We start from the raw sequence: 25,052 nt of genomic DNA on the forward strand, positions 1-25,052 counted from the left end.
TTTGTCTAAGTGCACAACATCATTCTTCTCATATTTCAAGAGCATTTGGAGCAACATTGTGACCAGCATCAGAAGCTTAGGGATAGATTAAATATTACCCATTATCATGGTACTCAAGAAAAATAAAAAGGTTCAAGCATGCATCAATTAATCACAAAAAGGTTAATACAATCACCAAGAGAGACACAATATCCTTTGCCTTACACCAAGCACATGATTGAGCATGTGACAAGCATGGAGGTGTATCACTTCCTTGGTGGATTTTAAAGCTATAACCAAGTGCAACTACATCTAAATGGATTAGCACAAAACAACCTTTGCTACAACCAGGGAAGGATTTGCATAGATTGTCATGCCCTTTAGGCTAGCAAATGCACTAATATCTTTCAAGTGCTTAATGTGCACAATATTCAATGACATCTTACGTCAATCTCTCAAGGTTTTGCGAATAATCTCTATGTGGAGCAACCTAATTGGTGTGATTTTTTGTGCAAATTTTGGATTGACTAATGTAGTAATCAACAGCAAGAAACTCTTCTCTAATGCTTCAAGATGGGTTCATGCACTCCCTGAGGATTCTCCAACAAGTTGATGACATTCCTTCAAGGTTGGATCAAGATTCAAGGTCAAACATGGATTCTCTCTTTCTTCCTTGTTGAGTATTCAGGATAGCAGTAAACTTTTATAAATTTCTTCAAGATTTCATGGGGCTTTCACATCTTTAAGCTCCTAAAAGCATTCTCTTACCTTATTCTTCACACATTGAGCCATCTCTTTCTCTTGGTTCTTCTCTCAAACCCTAACAATGGAGTTTATGGATAGAAAGTTAAATCTTGCTTGATTCTTGTAATTTTCGTAGAGCTTTTACTCAAGTATCTCTTGAGTACAACTCTAAATCTTCAACAAGTAATGAGAAAGCAAGATTGAAGCATCTAAACAAGATTTAGAAAATTCTTTATCTCTAATTTGGGGAAAACATGTTAACCACAAAATTCTTCAAAATTTTAATCAATTTATGGATTAATTATGAGGATTATGAAGTACTTTACTTCACAGCATTAAGGGCAAGTCCATTTCATAAAGATTGATCCAACATTGAAGCAATAGACCTTGGTTCAAAGCATTTCCTTCATTCTTGAATGTTTGGACATCTAAAATCTTATGGATTCTTATTTCTAATCAAGAATTGACATATCTTTTGGAGTTTTGGATTGATATTTTGTGTTAATTGAAGGCATTGGCTTAGATTTATGGGTAATTGATCACTTTTCAATCATTGCAAGCAACAATAGTTCAAGATTGGGATTCTTGAAGCTATTCAAAGGCTTCAAGTGGACTCTTATTCAATGGAAGTCTTATACAGAGTTTCCATCAACCACTGTGAAATCATTTAATCCATTTCAATATGCTACGACAATCTCAAGCATTAAAAAAGGTATCATCTAGTCTTTTCTAATCTCTCAAATTCCAATTTTTGAGGCTTAGGCAATTGCTAAAGGAGGGGTCGAATTGGATGTCTTCTGTGTTTAATTGAAAATTTCAATCCACTTATGCTAAAATTTAATGCCCATTCATTGTTGATTGAATCTCTATCATGAAATGATAAATAATTTAGTCCATCATCTTGATTCCATCATTGATATCTTTCATGATTAAACATGCACAGTTGTACATTCCAATCTAAAAATTTCAGTGAATTCTTGTTTATGTGATTGCCTAATCTTTGAATATTGATTTCTTGTGATCCTATATATTGAGATACCTAAGAAAATTGTAAAATGTGAGTTTAGCAAATTAGTAAGTTGCTAATTACTAAAGGTAAACCTTTCTCAACCCTCTTCATTTCATTCAACTCTCAAAATTCTGCATCTCATTGAGTGCCCAAAGCTTTATTCTAGCTATGCAAAGAATCTTTGTTTTCTAGAACACTAGCTTTGCTATATATATATATATATACCAACCAAGGAAAAGTTTGAAGCTAGACAAGATAGCAAGATAAAAGAGAGGCGACCCTCTCTTGTTATTTAGGACTTCGTAAGGGTGTAGAACCTATCCCAGAAGGAGCTTTGGACACCTTTTAGCATTTCAGAGTCCATTTAGGTACCCCGTGCACCATTTTATCCCTCACCACAAGTGGTGGACTATGAAAGACCACTCAGGATAGAGTGGAAGAGGTTTGTAGATCATTGGGAAACAAGGTACTAAAATACGGTGAAACAGGGCAATGAACACTAAAGATTTGCAAGTAATTATCGGTGTACAAGATTGAGGTTTTATGTGTGCACCTTTTATCATTCATCCCTCACATCACTCACACCCTCCCCCCTTAGAGATGAGAAAAATCCTTCCTAGGATTAGAGGTTAAAGTGTGGAGACCATTCAATGCCACATGCCTATGTGTTTCAGTTTTGCATGAGCCAAGCGTAGAAGGTCAGGTTGTACTCCATTTGAGCATAATGGTCCATGTCAACAGGTCAGATGCTTAGGTGGGTGAGGTAAGTGAGGACATCCATGAGGAAATCCTCGGAGTCCATTCGGTGGATGGCAATGTGTAGCTCTTCCTCGGTCAGCATGCAATCTAATTAGGGGTGACTCATGATGTGCTCTTCGAGGGGCCATTTGCAGATGGTGGTCAATACCCTATAGGAGGTTGGGGCGATATAAGTTGGGTCATATTCAAAGGTCTTGATTGCATGTCTCTGCTCGGCATTGGTCGTGATTTGGTAACCTTCTTCCTCCCATTGGAGTTTAAGAGCATACCATTGGCATAAGAAGGAGGGGTCATTAACAGCCAGTTGTTTCAGCCTTGCCATTTCCTAGTCGATGGCAAAGACCATGCCCCTGGCGTAAAATGTGATGAGGCATTGCTTACATGCATGTTCGCAGAAAATATTAGTGTCTATGAGGTTTCCAGCTGCCTTAGGTGCCTTGATGAATATAAATTCTGATTCTTCCCATGAGCAATGTAGTGTGCGTACCTCCGTTGCTAAAGGTTCATCTAAGAGGCCTAGGTCTAATCGGTCATAGCTTTTAGCAAGTGTGGTAAACGTGGCATCCAAACTCCGAAGGTAACTGACCAAGTCATCCCTAGTATTTTTAGCTAAATCTATAGCCAAGGTAAGAATAGAATGTCATTCGCAATAAGGTTTAAGGCCTGTTGGAGGCTGGGGTTTGACTGGTGGACTCGACAGCTCGACAGTTGATATTTGCATTTTCGGCTACTTTAGAGTGTGCGGTTTGGCCTCTTGTGTGCTAGGCTTGGTTGGGGATTCCTACATTGTGCTGCCAAATGTTTGTGAGACTTGACTGGCACTAACAATGCTGGGTGGGGTTGTATTGGAATTATCAAGCTACGGTTTCGATCGATAGACTTGTTGGGGGTTGGGGTGGACAGGGTTAGACTCTATAGGTTTCATAGCTTGAGCTTTTTGTTGCCTTAGTGCTTGATCTATTGCACGGCTCTGCATTGGTGGGTTCGCAAGTGGCGTTTGAGTAGTGCTGCTGGCCAACTTAACTTTAGGCACCCATATCCAGGCATTGCCCTCATAATAGCTTTGCACTTATAATAAGGTCTTGGGAACCCATTGTGGCTTGAATATTTGTCAGTGCCTATAGTTTCTTTTTTGCCTTGTAGGTCTCAAGCATGAGTTCCTAAACTTGTGAGGTCATGGTTTCCTGCTCCTCAGTGACGTTTCTTGATGTTTAGATACCCACTTGAACTGTGGTTCAGGGGCCTTAGCTTTGATCTTAGAGGTGTGCTTGACAGTGTGGCATGGCAGGTTGTGACAAGTCTTGACCCCCCTCCTTAGACTTGGTGGTGAGTTTCTCTACCAGTGGCCTCACGAGTCTTGATGAAGCCACGCTACCCTTAATGAAAGCCGTGACTATTTGTACATTGCTGATGGCCAGGTGAATGCTCTGTGAGTCATAGTCAACATTACAATGTCCTTGCTTTTTGAATGAGCATCCAAACAGTGATTCCTAACTAGAACCTTTTATGTTTGGCAATACATAAAACATCATGGGTGTGCTTTCAGTCTCAATAGAGGCTACTACTTTACACTTCCCTAGAAGGGCATATGATTGACCCCCAAATGGGCTAAGTTTGGCATTGGTAGGTTGTAGTTGTGGGCGGCCAATTTGAGTCCAATGATCATGAGTTAAGATATTGAAATCGGTTCCCTCATTGATCAATGCATTGAAGGTATGTGTCTATTGAGCAGTGACCGTTACGCGCAGGTATGCGGGTGGCACTGCCTCCTCATCTTCTTCCGCAACTTTCGTTAATGTGGCAACTCGGACTTTCACAAAGGCTTTAGCATGGGAGGCTCATGCAATGGGTGCGTGGGAGGGTAGTGCTTCTTTATGCAGCTCTCGTTGAAGAAGCCTATGCCCTCTCCCTCGAGGGTCTCAAGCTCTACATTGCCAATTCGGCTGATAGTGCGGACTTGAAAAGGTCCCAAACCCCTAAACTTCATCTTCTGTTTGTGGCCTTTTATTGAGTACAACAACACTAAGTCGCCTTGTTCAAATTCTCACTGCTTGACGTGCTTTCCAAACAAACTCTTGTGATGTGCCTTTTTGCAAAATCAATACATGGATAGCTAGAAGTTGAGTCTCTAACAAGCATTCTAGCTCGATCAGGCATTCGTTCCATGCCTCCCTTCTGTCCCATATCTCATGGGTGGCTATTCTCAAGCTCGGGACAAGGAACTCTACAGGTAAAATGGCTTCAGTCTCATTAGTTAACTTGATGGGAATCTATCCTATCATTGTTTTATAGGCTATTCAATAGGCCCATAAGGCTATCATCAACTTGTTGTGGTAATCACTACATGAGGCAGAGACCACCTTGGTCAGGACGTTCACTAAGATCTTATTAGTAGACTCAACCTGACCATTTGCTTGAGGGTAGTAGGGCGAGGATTCTCAATGGATGATTAAAAACGTTGACAGGAGAGGTGAGCGATCACTTCATTAATGAAGTACATGCCTTGATCACTAACAAGTTCAATGGGGTAGTCAAATCGTGAGATTACCTGCTCCCAAAGGAACTTAGCAGTGGTTCTAGCATCATTTTTCACTGTGTCTCATGCTTCTGCCCACTTTGTAAGGTAGTCAGTAGCGACGATGATGTGCTTGGCCTATGAGTATTGTGCTGTAGGACTAATCGGTCCAATAAAGTCAAGACCCTATTTCTCAAAAGGCTATTTTGCAATGATTGCCATTTTTTCCTTGCAAATGGGTACCTTTGGTTCGTTGGCACTCATCACAGTGCTTTACAAATCGTGATGCATCTCGAAAAAGGGTAGGCTACCATAGTTGAGACTGCAACACCTTGTGGGCTATCGTGTCTCCTCTGAAGTGCCCTCTTGCAATTCCGCCATGTGCTTCTGTAAGTATGCCATGCATCTCATGTTTACATATGTATCTACGTAGCAAGCTGTTGTGCCCTAACCTATAGAGTTGTCTTGCAATCAACTGATAGGGTTGTATTTTGAGGATGAGTCGCCTAAGTCAGGCCTTCTCGATAGGTCTTTCCGGAAGCCCATGCTTTAGTACTTGGACCACATAATCTACATAGTAGGGTGTCAAGTCATCTCTAAATAAGTCTATTTCACTAGATAGGTTAAATAGATGCACATTAGGCAAGTCGTCCATGATGCCCTGTCTAGCGGCTTCTCATGTGTGTATGCGAGACATATGGTCGGTCATGTAGTGTTGCTTCCCTTTATGTATAACCACAGAGAAGTCAAACTCTAGAAGCAGAAGAAACCATCAAGCAATGCATCTCATAGCGCAATGTTTGTTAACGCGATAAAGCAAGGCTTGATGTTCAACAAAGAAGACAAAGGGTGTAGCCAAAAGCTAATGCCAAAATTTCTTCACAATAAACACCATGGCTAACCCTTCCCTCTCCGTGGTGGAGTAGTTGATCTCAATATCTATGAGTTGTCTGCTAGCAAAGCTCGTTGGATAGTCCAAATTATATTCACCTGGCTGGCACAACACAGCCCCATGGCAAACTTTAAGGCATCAATATAAACGTGAAAGGTTATGGTCTAGTCTAGGGCTCGTAAGATTGGTGTTGTGGTTAGAGACTTCTTCAATTCTTCATAAGTGCACTAGCGTTCCTCGGCCCATTCAAATATCACCAATAATTTGTATAGAGGCCTAGCGATTAATGCATAGTTTAATACAAATTTTCGGTAGTACCTTGTATGGCAGAGCAAGCAGTGCACTCCCTTGTAGTTGATTGGTGGTGGAAGATCGACGAGAGCCCTAAATTTAGAGAAGTTGATGACAATGCCATCCTTTGACACCATGTGCCCTAGGATGCATCTGTGCTTCACCCAGAATTGGCACTTCAAGGGGTTCAATGAGAGACGATACAATCTACATCTATCAAAGACTGCTCAGAGCTTTCCCAAGTGTGTCTTCCAAGTGGAGTGGACAGATAGATTGTTGATAAATATCTCTAACCCTTGCCAAAGCATATCTTTGAAAATGGCACACATGAGCCTTTGAAATGTGACTGGTGTGTTCATCAACTCAAAGGGCATGACTATGTAGGCGAAGGCGCCCCACTCGATAGCAAAGGCAGTCTTGTATTCGGAGAAGCCGTCCAGGAAACTATAGGCCTCTTTACCAGCCACCCTCTCGAGCATATGCTTACTGTATGGTAGCGGATAATTGTCTCTCTTTGTGGTAGCGTTGACTTTCTTGTAGTTGACTTCTTCATTATAATCACTATGGGTGACACCCAATCCATGTGCTCAATCTCATAAATGAATCATGCTCTCAGTATCCATTTCCTCCTTGATAGCATGAGCATGTTTGGGATTCATTGGATATGGTCGTTGCTTGACTGGCATTGCGGTGGATGTTATGAGTCACTATACTCAGATCTACCCCTCTTAGCTCATTGAGGGACTAGGCGAATACGTCTATGTATTCTCGCAAGAGAGCAATGAGAGTTGCCTCCTCTTCCTTGGTCAAGTCATTGGTCATAAAAACAAGTCAGGTTGTCTCCCCTTCCTCAGCTAGGTTGACCTCCTTAACTTTGGCAGGTCCTTCTATAGGCTCGCTCGCTTGCCCTTGTCTTTTGGCCCTTAGCAAGACCACTGTCCTCTCACCCTTCTTGAATCTCGTGAATCATTTTGGTAGGTCTTGAGGCTTCCTCTACTCCTCAGCTTGTAGATTCCTAGGCTATTTCCCCTTTTCCTTCTTCAACCTTCGGCGCCTTAGGTGAATCGCTAGGTCTCCTTTGGTGCGCTTGGTCTTAGGTGGTCGGGATATCTCAGGGTTAGTGTCTGAGCTTACCTCTGACTTGGAGTCAAACTCTCTGTCTTTGCTAGAAGAGGAAGTCTCTCTAAGGGATCGTAGCTTAGATGTTGATTCCATTCTGAGTATCGGTGTGGCACTTGGTCAGGCAAGACCCACTCATTCATAATCAATAGCTCCTATATGCTCCAACCAAGTGCGATCGCAACCTATTTGTGTGACTCCTTTTGTGATTGTGAAGAGGCTATTTTTCTATGATTTGAAGTCTGCCTGTATTTGTTCAATCTCATGCCTCTCCATGTCGTACTCTATCGTGTTGATCTCTTCTCCACTCTCGTCATTGGAGGAACAACACTCTTTGTACTCATCGTCGAACTCATCCTCATCTTACTGATTGTCATTTCCCATGTGTGGTTCCTTGTCATCGGTGGTTAAGGCTCAATTGTACATCAAGTTTACGTCATGCACCTTGGTCCATTGCCACTTGGGTTCATCCAAGAGATCCTTGAGCGGTTTAAGATTTGCGACTAGGTTACCAACTAATTTATATGTTAGGTGTTTTAAGATCTTGTGGAGGTCTCGTTTGTTGTTATGGATGTGGAACATGACAGAGGAGGCAAGTCGCCCATGGGAGCTCCTAGGCATCATGCAAATTGGCACTGAGGGTGTGTCTTTGAGCTTATTGACTGCCTTAGCAGCTTGCTCGTATTCCTTGTTATCTGAGAATGGCAGATCGATTGTGGCTAACACATGCATTCAATCTCGCTTATCCTCAGGGCAAGGGATATACTTAGCTAGTGGCCCGTAATATTTCCTAACCTGAGTGTCGTCGTCGACCATAGTCGAGATAGTGTCTAGGTCGATTGGTGTAGTCTTTCAAGTATCCATCTCCACTCTTACTGCTTCCATTTGATTGCCTAGGAAGATCAGACCATTACCTCAGGAGAGCTCTTGTAGCTCCCTCATCCCACGTGGTTTGAGTCATCATGTTGTAGTGTGTTGATAGCTCCACCCTCCATCCATGACAAGGTCCCTTGTTGCGCCTCCGGCTACCATGTACATACTTTCTTAATGTGAATATGACATGCTGCCCTCAAGATGGGTCTTTCTGCAAATAAGTGAGCATATTATAAAATGTGTCGCGTTCCATGTTGCGTTGGGGTGTCCCATGACGTGTTAAGATGTTGATATGGCTGGGTTGGGGAATGGATCTAGTGCTTCTCTGGAGCCTAGACGGGATCAAGAGAGGGCCCCATAGGGGTATTTGAGGGCCGAGGACCATCACACCTAGTCTTCTATGGCTTGTGCATTGTGCATCCACCCATGGTTGGCCTAACAGGGTATTGTAATCCACTTCTTTCATGACTATAAAGTCCATGGACAATCGAACTCCTGCAATCTTCAATGGCCAATTTCTCAGCACTCCAAAAGGCTTCACTTTTGTTCCATTAGCCATCGTGGCATTGAACTTGGCATCATCGATAGGCGGGTTACCCCAAGCTTGGAGTATTGCATGGCTGAGTACACTGACTCCTCCCCTTGTGTCTACAATCCCTTTCCTCATGGTGTCACCTAGAGCTAGGATTGGTAAGACCGCATGCATTTTGGTGCCTTCCTAGAAAGCATTAATATGCAATGATTTGGACATTGAGTGTAGCATATCAGGCTCGGTATTTGCATTACTACATCATGGTCTTGCAAGTCGACGAGAGTTTGCTCCGCCAATCCTTCCACCCATTACTTTAGCTCCTACCATAGAGTTGGTTGCTACCTAAGCAGGTCTCTTAAGCTCAGGGTTACAGGGGTGGTTACCAACGTTGTGAGAAGACTACTCACGCTGATTGCTTGTCCCCTAATTTTGCTCTTCTTGGCCCATAATTTTGACTGGTTTACTACCTCGTGGCATTTAGGCTCTATCTAGGCAGTACAATTTGAGATGCAAACATGCTTCTTGATTGTGTGGGAGAGACTAGTGTGCTCATACTAGAGAGATCATCGATCTCATCCTTCAAGATGGGCTCAATATCCTTTAGGTGTTCCTGGGCTTCTCTTACCCACTCCTTGACCTTTTCTATGGCTTCGAGTTGGCGCTTCAGGTTGGGGTACTCCCCTACCTTAGCACTCTTTTTTTCAACCGTCTTTGGGGCGGATGTTTCAGCCTCAACGTTTGTAACTTTCTTTCTGACAGGCAGTGTCGTTGCGCTCTCGGTTTTCAATGTGACCTTTGCCTCACTTCTCTTCTTTCTTCGCCTATGACTTTCTTTCTGATTGGGGTTGCATCTAGGTTGCTAGGCCCTAGCAATTATATGCCGACCTGCCTCGTCTGTGTGTGTGTGTCATGACATGCAATAGGATGGGCGTGGCCTCCCCGTCGTGTGTCTCGACGCCGAACAGTCCCAGTGGAACAAAAAAGACAATTGTCGAGCTACAGGATGGCTTCCACACTTAGAGCAATCAGCAAAGAGATGAGTGATTCCACACTCTGCACATATGAGATCAGCCTTATCTTGGTTAGCTTGGTCCTTCTTGGGGCAGCATGAGGAGATGTGTCCTGGGTGACCACAAGTCCTCAGTTCTTGGGTGGTCTGCCATCTTAAGCCTCTGCCTCTCCCTCTTCCTAACACCATCACCACCATTGGCTGATAGTCTATGAGAACTGAATTGCCCTCTTCATTGTATGAGACGTAAGGGTTCACATAGGGCTCCTCATCATTAGGCTCTTCCACGTAGTGGAGTGGAGCATCACTTGGTGGATGGGCTATGTTAGGGTCTGAGCGGCCAAGATATGCCTGTGGGATTGATCTCTATCCTAGGGATGGCTGGCTTTGTATTGTTAGGTGCTGGGAATTCGGAGGTCTATTCCCTAGGTAAGGTTGGTTGTAAGGTTGCGGATATGGGAGTCTTCGTGGTAGTCTACAATGCATGGCGTCATGGCCAAACCTACCGCAGTTGGTGCAAGGTCGAAATCTTGGGTCCTGACACTCAGCTAGAAGGTGGTTCCCACCACAATACACACATTGGACATGGGACTGCATAGGCCTTCTCATCATCTCCTACAACTTAGCCAACTCTAGCTTCACGTCTGCCAACTCCTGGCTCTGATCAACATTCTTTTCTTTGTCTTGGGTCCCTTGGCTGGATTCGTCGGAGTTCTTCTTGAGGTTTCACGAGTAGTGCTGTCTCGGGTTGTGGGTCTTGAGATCCTCTCTTTGAGTAGATCATCCACTCGTATGGCTTCTTCGAAGACCTTAGCTAGCACATCCCTTTGTAGGGTTGAGTTGCTCATCAAGGTCTTGTAAAGCTCTTCAGCGGGCGGATTCCACTTATGATTGAACATAGTGGAGACCGCTCATTTGCTAGGTCTCTCTACAACTGGGATTCTCTTGAAAAGACTCCGCACATGGGTGACATAGTCTCAGATATCCTCATTGTCCTTCTGCTTGACATTCATCAATCTAACTATGAGGTTGTCAGAGTATCCCACCTCAGAGAACCTTTTGATGAAGAGACTCTTGAGGGTTAAAGTCATTGCGTTCAACATTGTCCAAACTAGTGTACCGCATCCGTTCTTTATTGCTTAAGCATAGGTCGAAATCTTGTGAGAGTTGGGCAAGATCCCTGAGGCCATTAGCCTCATAGACTTGCTGCTCGAACTACTCTACAAAACTATACGGGTCGTTGCTCAGTTGGTACTTATCTAGTTGTTTTGCAACTACAGGGATTCTTGATTGGCTCTTGGAGCCCTAGTTAACTCCTAATCCTACCAGCAACAATGTTGCTAGCGTTGTAGCGCTTTGCTCTGCCGATGTGTTGTCTATTAGTGGCTTTGTGAGAAGTTCCTTCAACGTTAAGTCTGCCTCTAGTGCTCTCTCCCTTTCTACATTTGGTCCTATTCAGTTTCTATTTGCTAGGGCTAGCATGTACTAGACTTCTCGCATTTCTATGCTCTGCGGCAATCTCCTAGCCTATTATCACTAGTTGTATGTTGCTATGCCTTGCTAGACTTTTTGGGCCAGTTTTCTTTCCTCTTCAAGGTCCACTATGATGTCTTTCGATGTAGTGCCATGGTGGTCTACCTTGGTTTGTGTGTTGTATGCATTCATCATGTGCTGGATTTTGACCAGGAAATCTCCTAGGTCAAACTCTTCGTGTTCGCGGTGTATACTGGACTCTGCCATGTTTGCGGCCTCCTATTCCACCAAGTTGTTGATGAGGTTGATCAGGTTGGGTAGTGTTGCGTTCTCAATGGTGTTGCTCCCTCGATGCATCTGGCCTTTCGTGTTGTGTCTGTCACTTGGCCCTACTAATCAGGGTTGCTTGATCCCGTGTCTAGGTTTGAGTGCCACCTCCTATTGGTGGATTCGTTCTGTTAATTAGGTATCAGTGTGTTCCTTTTTATTGACAGCCAACCCTCAATTTTAGTTCACTCAATGCGTGCATGTTTCTTTTTTCCATGCACTGTGTAAAATTAGGCTTTTAGTTTTCCCAAGTGGACTTCAAGTGTCGAAAACAATGTGGGTGAGAGCATAAGATAATAAGTGTAGCTTCCGCACTCCGATCGAGTTCTTAGCTGAATAGGGCTTTACAGTCAGTCATTGGCCACTCTCTCTAGTCTCTAGGGTTTGTGTTATCCTACTCAGCTCAATCATGGCCAAATGGGGGTCTAGGGTCAATCTCACGGTTCTAATAGGAACTAAAAGTTAACGTGACTGTCAATGATCGTGTCTAGTCGTCTGGCTATGATTTCTAGGGTCAATTTTGTTTGTAAGGCTTTCAGAGCCTTCCTTGGTTGTGGGAGGTGTTTTGCCTTGCCTTGGATGTGCTAGATTTGTCAATCTCTCTTGTCAAAATTCTAGCCCGATTTGATAGTGTTCGATTCTCAGAGTCGAACATCCGATTTTGGCAGTCCAATTTCGGAGTATCCGATTCTGGCGTATCCAAGTGCTAAGCGTTTGATTTTCGTCTATTCGAGTGGCTGATGGTCGAGTATCCAAGTTCGATGCTAATGAGTTCAATTGTCCCAATCGGAGGGGGTGAATGTCCAATTGGATAGGTGAGGGATAGTCTAATTCTTAGGATCGGACAATGTTTGATCGGACAAGTCAAGTTAGTTTGAATGTTCGAATTCCAAGAATTGGATGTTCGAGTATTCGATTTTGGGAATCGGACCCCTGTGGACCATGTCTGATTCCACTGGCACGCAAATAGTGACAACAACAATTCGAATTGTGGCTACACCCATAAGGAAGGGGCTCCAGAATATAAGAATGCATACATAGGGAGGGTTCTATGTACCTGATACACACGGAAAACTCCTATGGCAACTGATTGATTTGCCCTAAGCTCCAAGTGACTCTCTCACTCTTAATCTCTCTCTCTCTCTCTCTCTCTCTCTCTCTCTCTCTCTCTCTCTCTCTCTCTCTCTACTGTAGAAATTGAAAATGAGCCTTCCACGCCCCTTCCTTGGGTCTTAAGCCCTTGCCCTAATGCCTAAGTGTTGTCTCGCTAGTGTTGAAGCCTTGTCAATGAAGTGCATCCCGGTTTTCCCCTTGATTTTGACATGTTTTGGCTTATTTTACAGCATAAACCCTAAAAGCTTTTTGCTTCTATTTCTTGCTCATATCCTACTCTAAATGCAACAAAAATCAAAATATAATTACTGAAATGATTGATCCTACTTGTCTGCTCATAAAAAACCCAAATACTTACTTGTTTTGAAGATTAAAAAGGCCAAATCTCCTACCTATCTTAAGCATATGTTTGGGGAGGCAACCATACTTCAACGCTTGATTTGAGGCATGCAAGTGCTCAAGCTTGAATCCGTTGGTCCTGGCACAACAGAACCAAAATGTAGTGGGAGCTCATGCTCAATCCCTCAAGCAAGCCGGTAGGTCCATGATTTGAGATGCAAGCTCAAGCCTCCTTCTTCGAGCTCCATCCTACATTGCCGTGCGCAAGAGAAGAGAAGAAAAGAGAAGAGAAGAAGAAGAGCGAAGATAACGGAGAGCTTCTTCTCCACGATCCCTCACCCTCACAAACTCACTTCCTGACTCCCTCACACTCCCTCTCTCCAACACACACAAGCAAGTAAGGAGAGAAGAAGAAGAGTTCACTTTTGCCACACACCAAAGAATGAGCTTTTTATTCATTTTTTGAGTTTATATACAAAACCCTAAAACCCTTGGGCACCCATCTCCTTTTTTACATGACCGGGCATCTTGCCAAGGTCCTCTTTTTCCATTCCCTTCTAGTTGCGTTATCCCTTCCCCCATGTCCGTTTAGACTTTATAACTTGCATAGTAGGGAGCCTGGAACTCTTATAAAATGAATTACATTGCGCCTCGCACTTTCCTTACAAGAGTCCTCAGAGGTTCTCCCTCATCCTTGAGAGAGCGTCCTTCATCTTTGAGAGGACCTCCTTCATCCTTGAGAGAGCCTTGCTAGAATATTCAATGGGTCCCATATTTTTTCTGAGCTTGCCTTCTCCTCTACTTTTCCTGTGCCTGGGCAGAATGAGCTTCTTCATTCACTTTTTGACTTGGGGCTTCCGTGATCTTTCTCAGCTTCCTCTTAGCTGCGTGTGCGTGATTCTTGTCCGTGACATGTCTTGTAGCTGCATGATCCTTGTCCATAACATGTCTTGTAACATTGTAACAGTCATGTAGTGCTTCAAGGATTTGCTTCGATATACCTTCCTTAAACGATATAAATGATGCATTTGCTATTTTTATAACTAAAAGTTTTTGTGAAGTTGATGTTTTAAAGATTTCCAAAACCTTTGTTGCAATTCATTTGCTATTTTTATAACTAAAAGTTTTTGTGAAGTTTGTTGTTTTAAACATTTCTAAAAACTTTGTTGCACTCCATTTTACAATAAACCGTGGCTTTTAGTGAATATTAATTCATTATGATCCAAGTGCGCGGCGGCTGGACCAGTGTAACACTACAATTTCCTTACGATCAAGCATAACACTGACCAGTGTGACACTCACATGCATGTAGGCTGGGAGTGATGATGCATCAACGAGTACTGCTGCAGCCATCGCCGAAGCCCGAAGATGGCAGCAGCTCGCCAAAGGCCAAGCCCTCTGTGGTAATAATGGGCAGGGATTGCTTCGCCTCTCGGCACTACATGCTCCTGGCATTTCTGGCTGTCTTGTCGGCCTCCGCTCTCCTTCTGATGGCCCGACCATCCACCTCTTGCAAAAATGCAGCGAGCCACCATCCTCCTCGGCCTGCACAAATCGAAGAGTCTAACGGGTTGGAGTTCATGGCAGGAAAGCGTGTGCTCCTGGTGTCCCACGAACTCACCTTGACGGGTCAGATGCACGCAAACACCTTCGCTTCCTTGTGATTATTGTAACAGTTCTTTCATCCGAACCAGATCTTAATCCGACTGATAATACAGTTGTCGTAGTTAGTTTCCATTCATTGTTTCTCTGAATGGTGATGATCCCAAATCAAAACGTAGTGATTTTGAAGCAGATGTTGAAGCAGATCTTACTCTAGTTTGCAATTCAGTATCCCTATTGTGGTCGTGCATACCCTATTCGTGGCTCTCTGTCTTTTTTGCACTACACTGATTTGAAAACAAACATTGGGATTCCAGGAGGACCACTGCTGCTTATGGAGCTTGCAGTGCTGCTTAACAAAGCTGGAGGTGAAGTACAGTGGGTGACTAACCAGATCTCTCCAGATAGAAACAGTGTTTTTCAGAGCCTTGAAGCTAAGCTCATCAAGAATGGCATTCAGGTCTGGATGTCACCACTTGGTTTATGATCGGTTGCACTCTCAATAATTGGCAGCTCTTTGCACTATTTGTCAGCTGTGAGTTGTTTGTACCATCTGTTAGCGCTGTCAAACTTATAGATCTGTTCACATATAATATTAATTGCGTGGATCAGGGGGTTTGTAAACAGCACTTGGCCAACAGAATGCTGTCACCTGGAGTGGTTAGCTTAGTAAACAATTGTTATGCTATTGGTAGTGTTGAAGCTACCAGTAGCTAGGGCATCTCCAGATGTGAGCTGCCCTGGAGTCTTGGCAGGGAGCAGTGTCCTAGTCACTTTTTGGGCTCTTATTTCTCTTCATGCTTTATTATTTTCTATATTTTCTTCATGATAGTAGAGGTTGTGGCATATGGCTGTTTGCCTTTCCCATGTTGTTGTAAAGATTGTGTCAGTATGACCAAGGCTAGGGACTGCTGCTGCATTTTACTGTGTGCACAATCTTAGACAGTTTTTGAGAAGTGAATTGGAAGTAAAAGAATCCTTTAGAGACAATGTGTTCTATTTTCTCTTTGGAGTGTAAGCTGCATTATGGCACAGTGATGGCCTCTATACAAGTTTTTTCATTAGGCTCGAGGATTGATTCATCATGTTGTGCAAATTGGATGTGAATTGTGTGCATAGTCATTGTGGAATTCAGAGTCTTGCTAGATTGAATGAACTTAGTTCATTCTCAAGTCCTTTCTTGTATGTGTTTTTCGCTATGCTTTTTGGCAACTATGGGAGCCAAATGGTGGATTCAAACTCTAAACTTGTCCTTCCACAAGCTGTGTTGTTGCCATATCGCCCACATAAATGATCATGCAACGACAACCATCCTTTTTAACTCTCCACATGAGGGAGAATCATCTAAGGCAAACATCCCCTTGAAAATGTACCTTAGCATCAAGGGAGAATGATTGAAGGGTGTCATCTCCTTGATGTCACATGATAGAACCCATTTAAGGCCATCATCCTTGGAAATAATGCCACTTGACAACATATCCACAGCTACTAGGTAAGGTTACTCTTATCTACGGTTTTTACAAAGTGTATTCGCAACAGTCTTTAATGATCAACAATTTGGAAGAGCTTAGTCCCCTCACACTCCCCAACCACAATGAACAAAAATCTAGTGTGAAATGGTCGAACTGAATGTGACAAGATGAACCCTAAACAATTGATAGTTGTGTGGATGGATAAAGGCAAGATACAATGCAGCAAGGATGTGAAGATATTGATCAATCAAGATCGTGGGGGGTGTTAGATATGCCTCATGCCCCACCCTTGTAATGTGCCATTGATGATCCATGGTGCTCAAACGTCTCCATTATGAGGAGAAGCCATGTGTGAGCTTGGACATTGGTTGAGTCTTAAGTTATATGTCAGATGAGATCTATGTTCTCTAGTTGACTAGGGAAGTCATAATATGGTATGTTGGATAAGTTGACCTCACTGCCTTCGTGGGCTGTAAAATGAAGACTCCTCCAAAGCCATCATTAATCTATCTTTCACCCAATTAGAATTCTTCTAGCTAACCTTAAGCTCTTTGTCTATCATCTGTCTAGATCACCCATTAAGCTTCATAGTGGAAGTGCACAAGTGGACAGAGCCATCTTTGTATTAGTTTGTTTGGATTTTGTTCTCTATGCCGTGTAATGTTTACAATGCTTTGTAGGGGCTGCCTATAAATAGGACGAAGTAACGATTTCAACAATGAGTGAGCACTATCCTTAAAGAAGTAGACTTGCAGTCTATTTGATTTGAAAGCGGATGATTCTACATAAGCGCTTGTGGAAGCAACAATTTAATTGTAAGAGGAGCCTTATCTTGAGGGTCATTTGATGCACAAATTTATTGACCTAGTATAGGAAAGACAATTGGGTTCAAGCTTTGTTAGTGGATGTGTCTAACGTGAACGAATATTTTAATAGTGTAGTTGGCATAAAAGTGAGCCTATCCTAGAGAGCCACCAAATTAGGAGAACCAATGTGAGGTTCCACAATAGGTTGAGGGAGAGGGACAATAACCTCCCATAGGTCGAATGTTTCAAGGATGGTCTTGATTTTGCATGACCAAATGGCACAATTGGTCCCATCTAGCTTTTGATCAGAGGAAATATTTGGAAGGCCAAGAGCTTGCACTTGGGGTGCCAAGAGGGCTAGACAAGGAACACATCTTAGAAATGGACTCGGGAAGAGGAGGAGCATAGGTGGGGGGCTTGTCGTGGTCCACATGTTTGTAAAGAAATGGTATGGCAAAAACAGAAAATTAACGTATACGACAACATGGAGCATAGAGTTTGTAGAATGCTTAATGATAGTAAATGATAAGGAGAACGAAGTTGATACAATCAAAGGGCCTCAAACCTCTGTGTCTGGAGGACCGATGTAGAGGCATTTGGAGAAGGTGTGAGAGTGTTTTGTACTTGAATGGGTCCTGAAACACAACTGCAGCAGTCTGATGAAGTTTGACGATGACTGAGTGAGCAGCAGTGTAGGCAGCTGTAGGGCAGCAAAACACATGTCCCAGGGTTGTGATGATGTCAGCAGTTTGAAACTGGATCAGCAGATGGGCGACCGGCATGGGCCCCTTGTCCTGTCTGTAAATGCAGGTACATCAGTTCTGTAATGCATAGTCACATGGAATGGCCATTTTTGGGTTGCCCATCCCCATTCCCTGTTCCCAATTCCCATTTCATGCTTATTGCATGTGACTATATGGAATGTCAACTCATGGTCCTCTTTGTTCTTGTTCCCATTTCCCGTTCCACATGACTATGCTGTAATGACCACCAGCAGCAAAACACAGATCTTATTGCATGTGACTATATGGAATGGCAATTCATGGTCCTCTTTGTTCCCGTTCCCATTTCCCGTTCCACATGACTATGCTGTAATGACCACCAGCACCAAAACACAGATCCTATGGTGAAGGTGGCAGCTGCAGGAGGTGTGGGAGATGCTGGGCTGCAACGAAATGCAGTGTAGACTGAAGTGGAATGCTGCAGAAGATCACTGACGAGCTGGTTGGCTGCAGGGAGCAGTAAATGCATCTATACCAGCTGGAGAAGCAGACCAGGCAGTACATAGGGAGTAGGCAGCAGGGTGAGATGGTGAAGAAGATGCTTAGGCAAAGAAGCTCTCCAAAATAGGTCGCCTGGCTGGAAGGAAGTTGTAGACAGCAGGGGAGCTGAAATCATTCTTCCTTTTTAGAGAAGGGCAGTGGAACCCTAAAATGCTTTCATGAAATAAATGATAAATTAAAAAATCAAGAATTTACCTTTTAGGCTAAATCGCCCTATGAAATTGAGATGAGCTGATACCCAATTGACCCCGAAAATGTTGATTGTCCCTTGTGGTATTTCTTTTTACATTAATTCCAAAAATCTTGTTACAAATGAGATTTGACACAAATCTTGGGAAGATGTCAAGCCTTGCCTGGAACTTGAGAGAGATGCTCTTGAGTTTCCAACTTCTTTTGGCTGAGTTAGTTCTCTTACAACATTTAGAATATCTTGTGGTTCTTTGTAACCGAGAATCATAAAATCCAATTTGTCCCTTGAGTCAACAATTAGGAAAGCCCAAACTGAATACTCTTCTAGTTGGATGCAACTCAGCCCTCATATAGACCTCTAGAATATCACCCATTTTGCTACCACAAATTGAATTTACATCAGCAACCTTCTTAATCATTGAGGCATGCATGCATTGATCCCAATGTTGCCCTTTTGATGAAGGTAAGCAAAATCCCCAATCAGCATATCAAGTTCAAATTCGAGGCTCAAATCTACAATTTTCAATGCAAGATTCCACATCATCCTATCAAAGATAAGGGAGAATGAAGAGGGGGAATTCTGATTTCCAGCACTTGAGATAATGATTAGCAATAATTATTCCCAATTTGTGCCTTGAAACTTTCCATAAACTTAGTCTTGTTGGGTTTGACTCTTGCCTACACTCATAGAGGAGTGTTGGTGATCGTCAGTAGGACATTGAGACACTTCTTACTCTCTTTACGAGAGGTTTTTTCCCCTAGTTTTATTCTCCTTTGTTTTATGTGCTTATGTTACACAGTTTGGGCACTCATCGTGTTTTACACCTTTTGGGTGTGAACACACGTTAACAACCCTATGGTTTACGGGCTGTACTATGTACTTGCACATTACACTCTTTTCAAGATTGCATTGGGAGTCGTGTCTTCACTCTCACACTCTCTTCACTGTCAATTGTACTCTTAGTTGAGCTTCGATCTTTGTGCTTCCTCTCACTTTTGGTATTAGAGCAAAGCTTTAGCTTAGCTGAGCTCTCGGCCATCTTCGGCAGCTCCACTAGTGCCACCACCAGGTCTTGCCAGCAGCCAGCGCCACTAGCGTTGCCGCCCGTTTGTCCTATCCGCCACTTGCAGGCCCGCCAGTGCCACCTGCGCTACCACTTGGCCTGCACTTGTCAGCCTTTAGCTCCTTGCGTCTGCTCCAGCTGAACGCTGCCATCTCCAGCCGTAGTTTTGATGCCGCCCTAGCCTCCAATCACCTACGCTGATAGAGCTGCTAGCTGAGCCACCTGCTCAGCCACTTGCGCCAGCGACATGTGAGTCCCTAGTTCATCCACTTGCGCCCTGTTCCTGCTTTGCTGGGTTCGCCTGCCTGGTCTTGCAACTGTGCTACCACCATAGGTTTGCCTCCAGCTCCAACAACGCCCTGGTTCAGCTCTGCACAGTTAGTATCAGAGGTAAAAAGCAAAATTTATTAATTTATTAATTCAGATTTGATCTTTAGAGAGGGGCTTGTGCTCGGGCAGCCTATCTCTATTTTTGTACGTGTCTGGGACACACTTATTGCAGAGATTTCTTGATTTTTGGGCCAGAAATTTGGGGCTTTTGAATTCAGCTCAAACATTGGCAAATGTACATTAGGGTCAGTCTGCAATAGACTGAATTAGCGCATTTTGGACAACAAAAATTTGGGGCTTTTGCATTTTGTGTGATGCTGAGCACTGTTTGTGCATTGGACAATGTGTACATTGGACAATTTTGATAGTGTGATTAGATTTGCTAATTACAGCATGGTGCTTGCTGTAATTTTTGGAAATTCTCAGATTTCTAGGTCAGTCTAGCCTTAAGTTTTGCTCTTGTGCTCTTTGAACAATGACATTTACCATTTATGTCAAATCCTGGCAAAGCACATTGGGAGGCTATGAAATGCATCTTCCGGTACCTTAAAGGAGCACACAAAGAAAATGTATTTGCTATGGAAAGTGTATGTTAGATCCACAGGGATATTGTGATGCAGACATGGTAGGTGGCTTGGATACTCACAAGTCTACTAGCGGGTACATATTTACCTTAATTGGTGGGGCCATTTCTTGGTGCTGTAGATTACAAAAAATAGTAGCACTTTCTGCCACGGAGGCTGAATATATTTTAGTCACTAAATCTTCGAAAGAAGTTGTTTGGCTTGGTCATTTAGTCAAGGATTTTAGGCTGCCCACCAAAACACCTATACTTGGATGTGATAAGAGTGTTGTATGCCTGGCTAAGAATGCCATGTTTTGTGCATGTACCAAACATATTGATGTGTGGTGTCACTTTCTTAGAGAGGTTCTAGACGATGGTCTAGTCACATTGACTAAGATCAAAACACAAGATAACCCTACTCTTGCAAAGGCTCAACATGAGCATTGCATTCGGCTAGTGGGAATCGGTAAAGGGTTTGCTAAGGACCTTTAAGTGGGAGGTTGTTGGGTGTAAAGGTCCTTTTACTCCCTCTTTCGTGTATAAATTTACTTGTACATGTGACCGCACCCTTGTGGGTGTAAGGGTACCGTACCCTAAATATAAATACATTCTTTTATTCTTTGTGTGTACCACACTGGTACACACCGATCTCGAGTCTCCACTCTCTATGCACACTCTTTACTGCTGAATACACCTCCTTTGTCTCGCATATTACATGGGCACTTCTGCTCGCCCTTCATGATGGAAACATAGGAGCTTTGACAATATTTTCCCTTAGGTTTGTCAAGTAGTTTGGAGTTTGTGCAGCCTCTGTCACCTTGCAATTGCCCTAGGGGTGTCTTGTCAGTCTGATCGCTGCCACATTAGCATTTTGCAGATTTTTTGGTGCAACTGATTGTATTAAATGCAATTGGTGTAAAGAAAAATACCCTAACACAGAAACATAAACAAAAACCGTATGACAAAGCACATATTGATAAAAAGAACACAGTTAGGGTTAGGGTTAGAGTAACTCAGAGACAATGAACACAATGAATAAATGAAATGATATGACTACTAATAATACGATGCTCATGCAGCAAACACACTATGTAGTGAATGAATACTGAACCTCGAACTCCTGTATCTCTAGGATCAGGGCAAGGGTAATGAGTTGGAGAGTGTGTCGTACTCCGAATGGATCCCGAATTGCAGCAAGGCAGCCTTTGGATGTCAAACACCAGCAAACGCAGCAGTGAGAAGCTAGATCTGATGCAGACAGCTGTGAGGAGAGAGAAAGACTAAAAACGGAGCCTGTAGGAGAGAGACTAAAAATGCAGGCAGGACAGCCTGTAGGAGAGAGAGAGACTAAAAGCGGAGCCTACAGGAGAAAGATTGAAAGCGCAGGCAGGACAGCTTGTAGGAGAGAGAAAGACTGCAGTGACTGCAGATAGGAGAGAGAAAACTGTCAGGGCAGCAGCTGGAGCCTGCAAATGCAGCAGTTTGCTGGCGTGGCAGGCTGTATGACAGCAGTGCAGATGAACAGCAGTCAGTCGTTAGGCAGAAACAGCAGCAATCAGCGTGTGGAGGGTTGGAAACAGGCGCCAGACTGTAGGGAACAGTGATGGACAGCAAGGGCTGAGATGTCCTCCGTGACCGGGGTGTGGGCAGCAAGCTGGTAACACCTGAAATCTGCAAAAACGAGATTATAAAAGAGTGGAGGGCTGGTTGCCAATTTATAGAAAATTAGGGTTCTAGATCCTCTCCCACTTAACTTTCTTGATCCGCTCCCCGTTTTAGGGTTTTGGCAGTCGGCCATCCTCATATAGCAGTCGGCCAGATTTTTTGGTTTTCAGCTATTTATAGTTGACTTAGGGGCTGGGCAGATTCATCTCATTCTTTTGCCCCACAGGTGCTCCACTAGGTGGTTGCAATTTGTTTCTCCTCCAATATGGGCAACAAGTTGCACACTCTCCGCCTTCATCACAGTCATTGTCTCCATCACTGTCGGTGTTGTTGTCATCGTTATTCAGCTTGATTTGGTGCCTTCATTAACGCCTTGGGCTGCGCAGACGCATCAAAAGTTGACCATGAGCTCCAAGGGTTTAGTTGGTTGAGTATTGGTGCTTGCTCATTGAATTCGCCACCATTGGCTTACCTAAGTTAGCTAATGATCAATCACTTTGTTCATGAATGAATTGCCACAAAGATATTTTAATTTTATGCTACAAGTTATTTTATAGCCCTAGTTACCCACCTCCTATGAGTTTGAGTGTTAGCTACTACATTGCACTTGGCCGTTCGATCAATTCTACAAGAAACCACAATATTTAGTGGGGCCTTGACTTTCCAAAAGGTGAAGCAAGGTGGTGGAAAGAACAATGCCAAGATTGAGTCAGGAGGAGCAAAGTAACTCCTATGTAGGATTAAAATCAGGTTGGCAAGTTATCTCCAAAAAGAGTAGGTACTTACTACTATCAGTATTGCCAAAAGGCCAAGGGCATTCTGCCTAAGACTAGACTCTCTTCTCCACCTAGGAGCTTGAGCACATCAGGGAAGGCCCCTTCAGTCCTACCTCCATAGTCGAGATGGGGTCATCCTCTACCCTAGCAAGGTGGATCGTTGGTTTAGGAAGGGGGATTGGATTCAACGTTGGTGTGGGTAGAAGATCCTTATTCGGGGATGAGGTGATTTTGGTTGTGGGTCTCAAACCCTTGGCATTTGAGCGACAATTGTCATATACATGGCTGGGTTTTTGGCAAATTGTACAAACCTATTTTTCAAAGGTTAGAAGTGCCAAGAGGATCTTTATGAGGGTGTGAGTGTACCTCTTCCTTTTTCGTTTAAAGAAGGAGAGTGAGCATTGACATCGGAACGGGGTCCATGTTTCGGGTCAATTGGGGAAGGTAGAATTTGGTCTAAATATAGGGATGATTCCTTTCCACTCGTTTCCTTCAAAGGAGGTGACTCATTAGCACAAGATGGGGATTCATGCGTTTGAGCAACCAAGGAGGGTGGTAGAGTGTGCAGGAGGGGGATTCCCCACACAATAGGACCAGAGGATAGAGAGTACCACTCTTGTGGATGTGTGTAAGGCACAATATTAAATGGTGGCATTTCCATTAATGATGTTCTAGGGTACAGAGTGGTATACTTGTGGGTGTCCATTGATGGCCTAAAACCTTGATTTGCATCAAAGACAATGTGTGCTAAGACTAGATATCCTATGGTAGGTCTAAAGTAAGGATCTAGATTGAAAGAAGAGGAATTTAAACGTGAAGAGATGGGAGGGAAGGGCAGGAAATGTGAAGGTCAATGGGAAGCACCAAACTCATACTCAAATAAAACAAAGGATGAAGGATTACCTTGTGGAACATCTTTGAACATAGAAGGAGCAGCAAAGACAAAGTCAGACTCACACAAAAATGGATTGTACATGTTAGCTTGTCACTTTTAGTGTTGTCAGTTTGTCATCTCCTGGTTGTGAGCTTCTGTTAGAGTTTGACGGAGACATGAGAGCTTTGGCATTTTAGTGTACCTCCTGCTTTCTGTGAGCATTTTTCAGCGTTCCCTAGCTTGGGCCACTTTGTTAGACATTGTCTTGTCCCCCTGATTTTTGCCTTAGCTGTATTATTTTCTGCATTTTTATGCAAGCCAGCTGGCAGCTGATCGACCAGTTTTGGCCATTTCCTGCTATTTATAGTAGGCTGGTTGGCTGGGGCAGATCACTTCTTTTGCAGACTGCTCCTCCGATTGCGGGCACACTCCGTCTCTAGTGCTGCTGCTGCTGTCATCATTTCAGGCCAGATTTGGTACCCTCATTGACACCTTGGGTTGTGTGCAGGGACTGATCAGTCCATTTGTTTGTATTAAGCATTTATTTCAGTTAGTGCAGATTTATTTCTTCCTTCATCTTCATGCTGTCTTCTTTCTTTGTGTTCGAGCTCCTTCTTCCACTGTGCACTCTCACATGGTATCATCGCCAAATGAGAGACCAAGGAGGAGCTTTTCATCGTGAAGACCACCCTAAATTGACCGGCACACTTCCCCAGATTTGGGTTTGCTGCAAATGTAACCTTCCAAGGTCAGGCGACTGCTCTCCCTTGCTTCCCAACCTCTCTGCTGCCTAGGCGATTGCCCTCCAAGCTAGGCGACATCATTTGGCAGCAAAATGCAGAAATTTCCGCCCTTCTGCCCCCTGGTGACGGTCCTTGATTGTAGGCGACTGCTCCTGGATACAAGCGACACCATTTGGACACAGGCAATACCATTTGGGTGTAGGTGATAGCTGATTTCTTTTGTTTTCCTCCTCTCTAGTCGTCAAACGTTGTTTGCGGGGTGATTGCAAGTCCTTGAGGATGTTTTAAGACCTTTTTTCCGGCTTTATTGACTCAGAGGATGAGGTTTCTCATCATTCTTCTAAGTGATGATGAGATTATCGGAGGTTTGAGTCCCCTATGTGGACTCTTCATTTGGAGCACCCCTCTCCTTCTCCCTCCCTTCATATTTCTTATAAGGTGCGGTCTGTTGGCATAAGGATGCCTTATATGGCACCTATTGCACAGGCATTCGTGCTTCCTTCTTTGCCCAAACAAGACAAGTTGGATGGTTCCAACTATTCTCTGTGGTAGTGTAAGGTGGAGTGTATTCATGATACCTTTGACCTTTGGGAGTTTCCCTGTCCCTGTTTCTTGCCCCGTGGAGGACCCTGCCCTTGGGTCATTGATGAATTGTGTAGTTGAGCCTGATCGTTCCTCTTTATGAGTTTATAGGATTCTGTCTTGGTTC

General features: G+C 43.6%; 1 protein-coding gene across 1 annotated transcript in view; it reads left to right on the plus strand.

The window, feature by feature from the left end:
- The first annotated feature begins 14,202 nt into the window (after positions 1–14,202).
- Positions 14,203–25,052, plus strand: part of LOC148031357 (uncharacterized) — a 35,685-nt gene continuing 24,835 nt past the window's right edge. Inside the window, exons 1-2 of the mRNA XM_087684879.1 lie at positions 14,203–14,603; positions 14,894–15,036. Coding sequence (XP_087541005.1) covers positions 14,297–14,603; positions 14,894–15,036 — 450 coding nt within the window. The 5' untranslated portion in view covers positions 14,203–14,296. The remainder of the gene's footprint in view (positions 14,604–14,893; positions 15,037–25,052) is intronic.

The sequence above is a fragment of the Lygodium microphyllum genome, chromosome 9 (genome assembly GCF_053477565.2).
Source record: "Lygodium microphyllum isolate KBCC chromosome 9, Lygodium_microphyllum_v1.1.10, whole genome shotgun sequence".
Classification (NCBI taxonomy): domain Eukaryota; kingdom Viridiplantae; phylum Streptophyta; class Polypodiopsida; order Schizaeales; family Lygodiaceae; genus Lygodium; species Lygodium microphyllum.